The sequence below is a fragment of the Trachinotus anak genome, unplaced genomic scaffold (assembly GCF_046630095.1).
Source record: "Trachinotus anak isolate AG129_WGS33_773 ecotype Australia unplaced genomic scaffold, CSIRO_AGI_Tana_v1 ptg000015l, whole genome shotgun sequence".
In the NCBI taxonomy this organism is placed as follows: Eukaryota; Metazoa; Chordata; class Actinopteri; order Carangiformes; family Carangidae; genus Trachinotus; species Trachinotus anak.
The window spans coordinates 3,416,166-3,428,621 of record NW_027273866.1 but is presented as its reverse complement, the minus strand read 5'-3'; the positions used below and the strand labels follow the sequence as shown (position 1 = coordinate 3,428,621).

Below are 12,456 nucleotides of genomic sequence, written 5' to 3'. Positions count from 1 at the left end.
GACTGGCTTTAAGGGTGGGCCTAGATCTGGGAAAGTCAATGTCCATCTGCTTGGTCTTGGAGGTGTTCAGAAGGAGGCAGTTCTTGTGGTTGCATTCACTGAAGGCCATCGTCAGATCCCTGTACTACTAGGGCGCGTACTATGTTGAACGCAAGATGCTCTTAGCAGGCAGTCACTGGTTTGATTCCCAACTGGTCCGACTCTTTCCTGCATGTCATTCCCCTCTCTCTGCCCCCTTTCCTGTCAGTCTCCACTAAGCTATAATAAAGGCATAAAAAAGCCCAAAATAATAATAAAAAAAAAAACCCACAAAAAACTGAACAAATACTAAAATTAAAAGAGCAAAGAAAGTTAACACAGGAAGAGTTTGATTATGAGGTGGAATTCTAAGAAACCCAAAAATAAAAGCTCAGAAATAAGAGCTTGGAGTAGTATGAAAGTCTATCAATATTAAAGACCTGAGTTAGTCTGAAGAGCAAGTGGAGCATAAGAGAGGATATATCAGTTTATAATTTCAAAATAAGCAACCTCCCCTCAGGGTTATATGGGGACATTCCATTTTTCTCTGTCTTGATCATGCGTGTGTGCTCACAGTAATAGACTCATTATCAATCACATAAAGTGAAATGAAAACCTCTCAGAAAATGGTTTCAATAACTTCGCTAAAGCCATAAGTGCTTTGTTATCCACTAACAGCATAGCTCACGAGAAGCCTCAAAACATTTCTTAATATGTAATCTTCCAGGCATCAGAAAATTACATTATGTTTTATATCATGTCAATAAGCATACAATTACCACATAACACATCAACGTCCAGCAATTGTTGAACTGAAATACATACATTTTTTGATAGCATCTTTTTTGCCTCTACAATTTTGCATTGGCTTCAGTCAAGATTTAAGTCTGTGTCATGATGCAGTGCCTTTGGCTGAGATGTAGAACAGTATGATGGCAGTGGGAACAAAGGATTTCCTGACCCGCACAGTCCTACAGCACAGAGATGATATGCTGACTGCTGCTGTAGCTGCTTCTCTGGCCTGCAAGGATAATATGAAGACAATGGTTGGTATTGTCCAGGACGGCCTGCATCTTTCAGTGTATGCATCTCTCCACATAGTCCTCCATGAGTCCAGAGTCCTGCCAGACTCCTCGCATTTCTACCTACAGAGAATATTTACCTTATGTGTTACCTTATTCAGCTATAGATTAAAGGACACTTATTTCAATGAAAATCTTCAAGATTGCCACTTTAAGGCAAAAGTTAGAAACTTGCGAACAGTAGCATTCATGTGCAGATTCTTAACACAATCTAATTCAAAAACTCTGAAGGTAAGAAAGTAACATGTATTCAACAAAGTAGTTAGGGAAAGAAAGTTGTGTTTGGCAACACTGGGTGGAAATCATTCTGAAGGATCTTGCATGTGTCAAACAGAAGAGCAAATGCACCACAGATTGCCAAAAGGTCACTTGGATGAGATAACTTCCTCTTATTTAAAAGAATGACTCAGTAACGGTAAAGGATGTGAGGATTTGATAATGCATGGGGATAGGATGGTGCAGTGGCAAAACAACTCGCCCAGTACCCGTCCAGGTTCAATCTCATGTCACTTCATGTCAAGCTTAACTCTCTCCATCACCGGATCTTGTTTTTGTCAGTGCACTACTGACTTCTAGCAAGCCTAGCACCCGTTTGCAGTGAGTTGGGGACAAAGTGAACATACATGCATGCAACTTCCTTATCAAGCTCCTCAATGGTTGTTGACACTATCCTCAAAAAGTGGGCATATGCAGAAAAGTATAAAAGTGGAAAAGAGTTTGCTGCATGTTAAGACAAACTTAACAAATCAACTAATAATAGTTTCTAGTATAATATAAAAGTGAAAAAGCTGAGAAACTTAAGACAAAAAAAAATGACAATTCAAATTTTCATCAGATATTGTAATTTGATTATTTAAACCTGAAACAACTGACTTTTTGACCACTTGAGGACAGCAGAGACATGTTGAGAACACAACATGAACATCTCATCGCCTTTTATGTTAATATGGTGAACCTCTTAGCAAACAGTTGCTTGTTTACACGTCCGACAGTTACAGAGCAGCGTTATCATTTGGAGTCTGACCACCTCGTAAATCTAAGTCCAGTATTCACTCTCTTTTAGCCCTGTTTTCAGTTTCTGCCAACTCCCGAGAGAAATGCAAAATGTCTGGTGTTCAATGCTGAGTAAGTAGTGCACATTTTTTTCTTTTGCTGAAAAAAACAGCTGACCACTACACCACAAGAGCATTAAGAGTGAACCAAAACAGTAAAGTTGTGGTCTGGACAGCTAAACAATGAGCTGAGATTTGCTAAAAAGCTCTGTTTGAAATGAATAATTCAATACCATATACCCATTTCACATTTTCATGTCATTTTCATTGTCATTGTCATTTGATACACTGATATTATACAAATATCTGTTGCTGCTCTAAGTTTTGCTTTTGATTTGATTCAGCTTGGAATTTTCACTTCTGTTCTTTTACTGGCATTAAATGAACTAATCTCTGTATTTTTAACATCTTGGAATTTTCGAATTATAATTGAATCCAACTTTCTGATACGTTAATTTCGTCGCTATTGACATCGTAGCAAAGTTTGTCATTCGTGAGCTACACAAAGTTACCATCTCAGTTTTATCTGTGCAGCTAACAACCTTGTAGCATCAGTGATGTGATGACACATGTGAACCATGATTTAAAAGTAATCCACAGTAAAGAAAAGAAATTAACTTTCTCACTTCAAAATGACTCTCTCACTTGTATGGATGTAACAGACTTGCTTGGTTTGTTGTTGCAATTTTTCTTTAAACCACTTGTAACTTATATTTCTTATTACTTGTAACCCTTATCTATCCCAAAGAATATGCGTTTGTGTTTTTACAGGGCATGATGGGACAAACGACGGGGGATGGCATGATGGGACAGACTGAGCAACGTGCTGCCAAAGCAGAAATCTGCTTGGCTTGTATGAGAGCATACACAGAGACATACACAAAGCCAAAGCAGATATTATTATGGATTTGTCAATTAGAATCAAACTCTCACGTTTGTGTACACATATTTGACATCATCAACCAGTGAGTAGGTAAACATGAGTTCATCCCAAACAATTATCAAATGTTAGAAACCATTTGAAAAAGAAATCATTCAATTCATCAACAATTTGACAACATACATAAAATACAAATATACCTCCTAGAATAGGTTCCATAAAGGTACAGATGTCTCAGTAACTTAATTTTTAAAGAGGCAATTTTAAAGGTTAAGGCCACAAAAAATTGACAAATATGCCTTCATTCATAGTTGAGTCAAGCCTGAGCCTGAGAGGATCTGCCAGGAAGAATGGGATGAACTGACAAAATTCAGATGCGCAAAGCTTGTAGAGACTTACCCAAGAAGACCTGAAGCTGTAACTGCTGCCAAAGGGGCTTCTACAAAGTACTAAATCTAAAAAAAAAAAAAAAACATGCCCTTTTAACTGTTGATGATGTTTTTAGATCGCCACCGGGTGATATGTGCATATTTTTTATGGTTGTGTCAGACACTTTTGTTAAACTTGCCTAAAAACAAAAAAAAATGTGGTTAAAACATCTATAAAAGAAACCACTGGAGCTTAGTGTGTGGTCATCGTCTTTTTTATAACATGTAATTGACATGATGTCAAATTCTTTTAAGGCTTACTTCCACTAGACAAGTCATACCTTCCTTGAATCATTCTATGTTCATGCCACTTGAATGAGGTTTGGCCACTTGAATAATGACCGTTAGTACAGAGTCAGGCAAAGATTGTAATGACATTTTGTAACTTGAGGATAACTGACACAATATGATATGACCACTGACTCATTGGACAATGTTTTCTGCTACTGATTCCTGCTTGAAGGTTTTATCCCCAGTTTAAGTGTCCATTACTTCAACACTGTCAAGATACAGAAATGTCTTCGTAAACTGCTTCACACTGTTCTCAGAATAAAAGTTCTATTGCCATGTGGACCCAAACAGCCATGCTGAAAATCTACAACTTTTATTTTTGAGATTCTTTGGAAAATGTATCAAGAACACCGTCAAGGAATCAAAGCCAAATGACTCACTGACAGTTTTCTGATGAACCAGTCAATAATACTCTCATTTAAAATGTGTTTTTAATGTGTTTGAAATGTTTCCTCTTAACTCCTTAGATTTCAGGAGGCCTCCTGTAGCGAATGGGTTTACATAGTGTTGCCTGCTGTGAAAAGGTTGCTCCATCCCTTTTTCACTGGGCCCTGACACCCCACATTATCATTGTGTTGTTATCATTGTTGGGGTATTGGTATTTGGAGTAAATATTTCTGTTAATGTTTCCAGGGTTTGATAAGTTTGGAGATATTTTGTGTGGTTTATGTTGGAAGGGTCAGCCCACTTTGCATATTTTCAGTTGTCTGTCTGAGTGGGGTTAATTAGCTGCTCAGCCAGGTAGAGAGGAAACAGTTGTGTGCTATCAGGTCCTTTTAGGATAATTTAGTGTGGGTAGTGGTAGTGTGGGGTTGGGGTGCTTGGGATGTCTAGCATTTTTTGAGCACATACTCCGGCCTGCTGACAATGCTTTTTGAAACATCTTTTTAAAAATTGCCCATACCATCATCTGCCCTTTGCAGGAGAGGCAACACCACACCTGCATTTAAACATGTTTATTTTATTTTTGCAACTTGAGGTGCAGCTTACACCCACATAACAAGTCTAACCTGGTGGATTTCTATGTTTTAGTGCACTTGCAACAATGAATACAAAGACTACTGTACATGTACAGGAAGGATGAGATGGCATCCAGGGGCACCTGTTTCCTGCAGCATGTTCTGCACAAAGAGGTTGTGGGAGGTGAAATATAAACCAAAGTGTGGTTTAATAAATTATTTTACCCTCAGCCGGTAAAGTTTTAAACCTGCTGTGCCAGTCAAAGTGGTACATGATGAAAATGAATCACCAGATGAACAGGAGAGACCAAAGCAGCTCAGCTCACAGATAACATTCAGAATCCAAAACCCACAGATAATGCACAGATTCAGTTTTTCAAGGCAGAATATCCAGGACAGGGTTCCCACACATCCTGGAAAACAGCTGACTAGTTTTCCAGTTATGAAAAACACATGGAAAAGGGGAGAGAAGAAGTTAAATGTCCTGGAAAATATTGTGTTGTCCTGGAAAAGTATTTCAACATTCTCCTATTTTCAGGCAAAGTTATGTTCAGGACGGTTGAATAATGGGTTAGCATGTTTGGTTCAGCTGCTGAAGTTGACAGCCACTTGTTTTGCCTGTAGCTGAGGGTTTAAAGTTTGTGATTAAACTCTGGCAGAGCAAAGGTTTCGAATGTGCCGGGGTCAATACAATGAATGAGAGTCCAACTGTATGTTAGTCAAACACAACCCCGTGGCAGTAAATAATCTTTGCAAATTCAACTTTGAATTGTACGTTTGGCTGTAAAGTTCAGTCTATATTTATTAGTAGTAATTGTAGGACATTATTCAGTCACTGGTCCTCAGGCAGCAATGGTTATTATAATTCATGAGAAAAAATGTCAGGTTATAAATTAATAAAGATGACAATAATTATACATTTATTTACATATGTAACAAAGTTCATAATTTCATATTTAATTAAACATGTAAGAGATGATTTCATAGATAAGTATAGCCGAGTATAGACTGCACTTATTTCCTCAGATAGGAAAATACTGCTGTATGGCGTGATTCCTGTCTGGCACATGAGCTAGAGCACCACTGATAATGTCCTGAAAAGATCCTGGAAAACGATCTCTAGAGATGACTGGGAACCCTGCAGGAGGAGTGTGATCATGTCGTGATGCATGTTGTTTATTCCGCAACAGTTTTGAAAAATGAAATACAAAATAAACATGTTAAGTTACTGTAGTTGTCCAAGTTTTCTTTAACTTTAAATGGTGGCTGTAAATGTGGAATAACAAGGTCGGTTATTTGCTGCCATCACAGTTTGTTTAAGGTGGTGACGTGGTTGCATAAAATCATACTTCTCAAACCTAGGGACACACCCATCTGTCATATGACATCAAATGGTTTTGAATAAGGTATTGGCACCACCCAATAAACATGCAGTTTAGATCATGCATTTAATAATGTCTTATTGCTGCTGAATGCTCATGTCCTCCTGGTGTGAATCTGCACAACCGCATTACATTTTTGTAGAAAAGGGAAAGTTTAAGGGTTCACCTTAACATTCGCTAATGTTTGTGAAATAGTTCTTCAAATGTTTTTAGACTGTGAAGGAGTACTGCAGTTCATTGGTGTTCCCAGTGGAAATAAGCACAGACGCTGCGTGCCTGAATGCTATAGATACATGTTGGCAGCAGCAACACTGCTATTTTTTGTTAAATAGGTGTTTAACAAAACACCTAATTGACATCCCTCGCACCAACAGAGATTTGCAGAGTCATGCAAAACAAAATGCACAAAATTATTGTGAATCATACCTGGGACGAACTACGGTAACCTGCAACTACCACAAGGGGGTGATGTCAACCTTTATATTCAAGGAGAACCATCAGACTTACCAGATGAGATACTGAAATATTACTGCATTTCCATCCATATGTAAATAAAAACCTTTTCATGTTTTAAATGGTCAAAACAAATCAAATAGCCTACTAAAGTTGTTAGCAGGCACAGTTAAGGGTAAAGCATTACGTTACTTTTCAATATTACTAGCTGTTCTGTACAATGCTAACTAAAAACTGCACACGCACTGTACAGAAACGGTACAGTGTATTTCATGACAGTTTGTGTATTTCTTTGTTTACCCCGTGAGTTGCGTGCGCCCCAGACAGTGAGAGCTGTGCTCGGCGGCAGCAGCTGAATGAAGTCGACGGGGAGGAAGTGGCGGTTGATGCAGCTCCACACCTTTCCGGTGTAGCAGCACTGCGACCAGCTCGACTTAAAGGAGAAAGACGGGAGCTGGGTGTATTTATCGGGACAGGAGGGGGAGATAGGAGGTAAATCACTTGTATTTCAATTAACTGTTCATCTCAAGAAGGCGCGAACCAAGCATTTTCCCGCTGCCGCCCGTATTTTTATATCCAGATATGATTAGCTTGTAACAGCTAACCAGCGTTAGCTAGGTAGCTTTAGGCTAGCTTGCTAGGCAACCAGCTAGCTCATGTTAGCCTGCTAGCCGTCTTTAGCAGCCATGAGCGGTAGCTTTCTATTTGGCATGCCTGACCCTCCTTCTAAATCTCTTTTCAGGGGGACAAGCAGTGGAGTTTCATGAGTGGATACATGTGCTGCTGAGTCACCGAGGACTGTTTCCAAGTCGTCCCCTCCAGTACGGTGAAGGTAACCGGCGGAAGGCTTGATGGAATAACCGCAGAAAGCTGCTTTTCTGCTCCAGTAGCGGTGAAGAGAACAAGGGCGCACCCGGTGAGGAGGACCGCCAGACCCAGACAGCAGAAGGAACTCACAAGTACCGCGGCTTATTCGGGGCCTTACACACACATCGTGTCTGCTCTCTGCAGTTTTGAATCGTCACGGCCTGTGTTTTTCAGACAGCTTTATGTCGATTTGGGGAATACGATGAACGTCAGGCGACTGCTGCTGCCAAGCTCGTAGTTTAACCGTGCCATGTTGTGTGTAGGGCCTGTAAACATTGTGATACTCTGAACATAAATGTCCCTGCACTTCACAGGATCCTGACGCACAGACTCTCAAGTAAAAAAGTCCCTAAGTACTGTTAGGTTTTAACATGAGTGTGCATTGTTGACTTTTTCCCTCTACAAATGCCCCTCATTGAGTCATGTTTTCACTAGTAAGCCCATAAGCAAATTGAAGCTAGAGTTAAAGTGAATAATCATCAGGACGGTACCAGACATTTTTTTTTTCTCATTAGGAGCTGAGTATTTATGCACAAGAGTTCAAAATGGGGAAAATGCTCTCGAAAATATTTGGCAACAAGGAGATGAGAATATTAATGCTCGGACTTGATGCTGCTGGAAAGACAACAATCCTTTACAAACTGAAACTCGGACAGTCTGTCACCACAATCCCCACAGTCGGCTTCAATGTGGAGACTGTCACCTACAAAAACGTCAAGTTCAACGTCTGGGATGTTGGAGGCCAGGATAAGATTCGTCCTCTGTGGCGACACTACTACACAGGCACCCAAGGGTTAATTTTCGTGGTGGATTGCGCGGACAGGGATCGCATCGACGAGGCAAGGCAGGAACTTCACCGCATCATTAATGACCGGGAGATGAGGGATGCCATCATCTTGATATTCGCCAATAAGCAAGACCTTCCGGACGCCATGAAGCCACATGAAATCCAAGAGAAGCTCGGATTGACCCGCATCAGAGATAGGAATTGGTATGTTCAGCCCTCCTGTGCGACTACAGGTGATGGACTGTATGAGGGCTTGACATGGCTAACCTCAAATTACAAATCTTAATGATTGAGTGCTGACTGTTTTAGGTCAAAACTATAATAAAGTTGCAAGTAACAAATAACTTCTCAAAATGAGTATGGTTCAGAAAAAGTTGATTATTTCCCATTTATTTTTAATACTACCTTTACCCCATAACTAATTTATCTTTAACTGGGTTTTCTGGCTTCAAGTTTGCTTGTACTCTGTAGCAGGCCTATATCACCTTCATTATTCTGGGGCTTGATGAATATTGAATTAATTGGTCCAAATGTAAACGCCACAGAGTTCACCGCCTTTGCCTATTCTTTTTCCTGTTTTATATAATTTTTCTAATGAAGCTAAAGTTTTTATCTTCATTCTCAGACTACGGCTCGTTTCAAGGTTCTTCACTCTCTGTTGCATTGAACCTGGATCTTAATCTTTTTCTTCTAAGGTGGGATCTTTAATGTCATGTAGTCTACTTGGAAGGACTTTGACATTCGTTTTAACACAGTACTGTGATGACAAGTATTTCTTCTTAATGGTATTGACTGCAGCAAAGAAAAAAGAAAAAAAAATCACCATTGCTTACATTTCATTGTCATTAGTCTTGACACCAGCGAAAAATGACTGGATACATTTTGTTACCCCTCCCACTCCCCCTATGTGGGCCATATAGTTAACAGATTGACCTTTTGTGTCATGTCTTGATACCTAATCGTGCTGAATATTCAACAAATAGGCCTCCAGTAACTCTTAAACATGCTTGTTGGGATGCAATTTTAATTTTGGGTAACATGTAGTCAGTCGACTCAATCTTTCCAAAGGAATGTCATTCAGCTCTGAGCTTTCTCGATCTGATACCACAGTTGATTAGTCTCAGTATTGGGACATTATATGATAGCCTATATCTGTAGCATGAGTACGAAAGTACAGTAACCCTACATCAGAGTCCATCTGTCATGCAGTCAGAGGGAGCTGTTTACTGGTGAAATGTTGAAAGACACCTTGTGGTGCAGCTCTTACTCCTATTTTGACTGGGGGAACCATGTACAGAACAATGTCATTGTAATGTCTTATTAAAAAAGTGATTTTAAATCTGTTATGTCTCTGTTTCTTCAAGGATTAAAGGTAGTTTTCATAGTACATGGCCTGTAAGTGATCAAACCATTTTGAGTTTGGCAAAGGAGAAACTTTTACTATTTTGAAGTAGCTTAGCTTTATATGTGTAGAGTGATAAAAAAAAAAAAAAGGGAAAGGCCCAATAATGCTCATAGTTCAAAGTAGAAGTCTGCAGTGTTAAAATTCTTGGTTTTAGTGCTATTGGGCTGATTCTTCATAAAGGGTTTATGTCCATCCTCAGTTCCTTTGCCAGTAAATGGGAAAATGTACAAAACAGGAAGTCAAGCTGCTGGTCTTTCTGGAACAACAAGAGAGCCACATGATGGTCTGCATGAGAGTTGGAGGGGCAGCAGAGCTATACAGCTGAATTGTGAATTCTTTTTGAATGTTGTGTGTTGGTTTTGAGCCATAGCTGAGTTGATGCTGAGCTGTTGGCTGTAACTTCCTGAGTTTGCTTTTGGCTGGGACTGGCTTTAAAAAACAAGTCTTGGTTGTTTTTGTTCAATGAGACTGGAGTCTGTGCAAGTTGACTAATGCAAGGCTGGTGTTAAGACAGTGAAAGAAAATGCATACAGGTTAAGACATCCACAAGCTCTGTAATTAGGTTAAATTATAGATTGCCATTAGGGCATATGAATTACCTGTTAACAGATACCATCTGTTAATGGGAACACTTTGTCACAACCATATTAATATGTGCATAACAAATGTGTAATTAGGATAACACTTAAATCTGTCATCTTCATGTACTAAATGCAATCTCTTAAAAGTGAGTGTGATATCTTTGGGGTACTGTATTTTCCCCTTTTTTTAGTCTGCTAAAATACTAAGCTCATTAAATTTTTGCTACTGCTGAATAGTCATTTCTTCAAGTCAAGTTTGAGTCTGCATAGCTGCATCACATTTTCATTGAAAAAGGAATGTTTTTTTTTATTATTTGGTATTTATTTTATTTCATTACTTTTAAGTATTTATTTAAAATACTTAAAAAGTTTGATTTGATTTGTCAGTTCACCACAAGAAATCTTCTCAAGACGGCAGACAACTGAGTCACAGTGGAAGAATGTTTTAGTTTTGATTAAAGCTGATTAACAAGAGCGTCTTCATTTGTGATAAAGACAGGGTTGATGGTGACAAGTTGTCTGACTGCTGTGTTTAGGGCTACAAAAGATTAGTTAGTGTTATTCTGCAGATTTCCAAGGGTTTTTCGACTTGGCCCATTGAATGGCACTGTGTCTTTCCCACTGTTTCAAAACATCCACAGAGAAGCTGGCACTGTGTAAGCTGTTCGAAAAGCACAGAGTTTGCTTGCATTTACAAGAATGGGATTCGCTTCCTCTCTCCCTCTCTCTCTCCAGCGTATGAGCAGAGAAATTTGCAGCATTCACTGACAATCAGACACTGTATCTCTGTGTATACATGTGTCTGCATCCACAGACGTTTGGCTGTTTAATCATGGTGGCATTTGCTGTGCGGAAAATCTGGTGCTTAGCAAGTTGCTGTAGAGGCCTCAGGATGTTTGCGTTAGCACCACAGAGGTTTCCGTCAGACAGGTCAGGCGACATAGACAGATATGACTCCCCAGCTACAGAAGATGTTTCACACAACCCACACACCTCATGCAGCTGTGATTTAACTGCTCGATAAAATGAGAGGAATTCATCAAACTTATCAGTCACAAACGCCGCAAGTCAAGAAGGTGTCTGAGCTTCAGTGCATTTGTAAATACTCACCGTCAGCAAGAACTTGGCCAAGGGCCCACATTAGACACCGATGGCAGTTTAATTGGGCTGTAATGGCCACTTTGGTTCCCACTACTTCATTACAACCATATGATCCTCACAGCTTTATTGGTAACAGTGGGGCCCCAGGGGCAAGGACAGAGACTGCAAGCAAGTTTTTATGACCTCTCCTCTGTAAAGATGAGACCCCTTTGCCCTTCAGTCCACTCCCTCTGTGCTCCACTGGAATTCCTTTCACTTCCTGAGAGTAGAGGTTAGGAGAGGGTTTCAGGTCATAGGATGAAGCTCAGTAATTGGTGCTTTGTGTAATGAGCCTCATGTTTCTTGCTTATGAAGTGTTAGACTTCAGCATTTGCAGAGGTGTGGTTAAATAAATACTAACGCAACAGGTACTTTATGCATCTCACCAGTGAAGCCAACAGGATATTAAGCACTTGTTACTCGTAATTCACTGGTGTCGTGATTCACAAAACAAGAAGGCAAACTGCTTAAACACTTTCAGTGGTTTGCACAAGAATGTGTGTGACAGAGTCGTCTTAGGCAGCCAACACGCCTGTTTGTTGGGGCAGTCCCTATGACAACCGCCTGATGGGATCTCTGCCAGTGTGGCCTGGTGTTTTTGGTATCACATAGGTGGCTGACTGTGCTGCAAGTTTCCATTCAGTTCCTCTCTTCTACATGGAAAGAGGAAGAGTGGGAAGAAATCGAAAAAGACCTCAGTGTATGTGAGCTAAGTTCTGCAATATTGGAACACGCACCTTTCCGCCCCCCTCCTTGTCGCAATGGTGGCTTGCCCTTCGTTAGTCAACTTGACAAAGATTTAAGACAGCTCAGGAATAACTCTGGTGAGTGGCATTACAGCTGCACTCATGTCATGCCTACAAACCTAGCCTGAATTATGTTTGTGGTTTTCATGGGTGTGGTTTGTTGTCCTCACTTGTCTTCATTTCCTGGTAACTCCAGTTTCAGAGTAACTCTTGTGCAGGTATAGCACTGAGATAATACTCTTTTCTGACTGTGGGTTGTGAATATAGTCATAGCTGGCTTAACGTTGGCCTACAGTTCAGCAGCCACACCCAGCACAATAATCACTGTAGGATTTGTGATGCATGCAGACGCAGATATTCCTGTGCACATAGGCGAACACCGTTA

The 12,456-nt window shown here is 40.1% G+C and overlaps 1 protein-coding gene across 1 annotated transcript; it reads left to right on the top strand.

Annotated features, from left to right (window-relative positions):
• Positions 1-6,873: 6,873 nt before the first annotated feature.
• Positions 6,874-9,542, top strand: arf6b (ADP-ribosylation factor 6b). Its single transcript, XM_071497699.1, has 2 exons — positions 6,874-7,037; positions 7,288-9,542. The coding sequence occupies exon 2, from the start codon at positions 7,958-7,960 to the stop codon at positions 8,483-8,485; it is 528 nt and encodes a 175-aa protein (XP_071353800.1). The 5' UTR covers positions 6,874-7,037; positions 7,288-7,957; the 3' UTR covers positions 8,486-9,542.
• The last annotated feature ends 2,914 nt before the right edge of the window (positions 9,543-12,456 follow it).